At 52.4% G+C, this 681-nt stretch overlaps 1 protein-coding gene across 1 annotated transcript in view; it reads right to left on the bottom strand.

Annotated features, from left to right (window-relative positions):
• The window catches only part of LOC104074946 (microtubule-actin cross-linking factor 1-like), a gene marked incomplete at both ends in the record, with an annotated part of 36,189 nt that overhangs the window by 33,325 nt on the left and 2,183 nt on the right, over window positions 1-681 (bottom strand). Inside the window, 3 exons of the mRNA XM_009575258.1 lie at window positions 4-137; window positions 391-486; window positions 592-679. Coding sequence (XP_009573553.1) covers window positions 4-137; window positions 391-486; window positions 592-679 — 318 coding nt within the window. The remainder of the gene's footprint in view (window positions 1-3; window positions 138-390; window positions 487-591; window positions 680-681) is intronic.

Below are 681 nucleotides of genomic sequence, written 5' to 3'. Positions count from 1 at the left end.
GGCACTGCCCTCTCCACCGCCGGCCGCAGGAGCTTCTCGCGCTCCAGCATCTCTATGATGAGCTTGCCCCACTCCTCCTCCACGTCGTTGGGGTGGTACCCCTGAGGCAACTTGATGCGTCCAAATTCAATCCATACCTGGGGAAAGCATCAACAGAATGGCATTTCCTACCTCCTCGAGCTGGCTAGAGAGAGATTACAGTAAGGAAAGTGGGGCTGTAAGGCAACAGCTCTGCCTCTGCTCTGCAGCGTGCTGCTTGCTACCTCATTTACCCTGAGGGTTATTTCCACTTCTCCATTCCAAAATAAACCTGAACTGAGCACACTTTCGTCTTGGTAAAAGCACCACGCTCCCACCTACAAGCCTCTGGGTAGCCATGATGATATTTACCTCTAACAGTTTGTAGAGCTCCTCTATCCTTCCTTTTTCCTGCTCTTTCGCTGGGATTTCAGTTTCTTTGAAGTGTATGTACTGGTTATAAAGTGCCTGGGATGAGAAAGGCTTATCAGAAACCACCCCGCGGAATGCCGCCACCCAGCTCTCGGCGCCAAGCACATGGGACACTGCGGATGGACCTCGGCCAGGACCTACCTTTAGCTCTACAGGGTTCTGGGGGAAGGATTTATCTGATATGAGTATCGTGTGCTGCTTGATCCATGAGATGAGGGACTCCACGCGGCT

The sequence above is a fragment of the Fulmarus glacialis genome, unplaced genomic scaffold (assembly GCF_000690835.1).
Source record: "Fulmarus glacialis isolate BGI_N327 unplaced genomic scaffold, ASM69083v1 scaffold18913, whole genome shotgun sequence".
NCBI lineage: Eukaryota > Metazoa > Chordata > Aves > Procellariiformes > Procellariidae > Fulmarus > Fulmarus glacialis.
The sequence above is the reverse complement of the archived record's forward strand: the minus strand, read 5'-3'. Positions and strand labels throughout refer to the sequence as shown.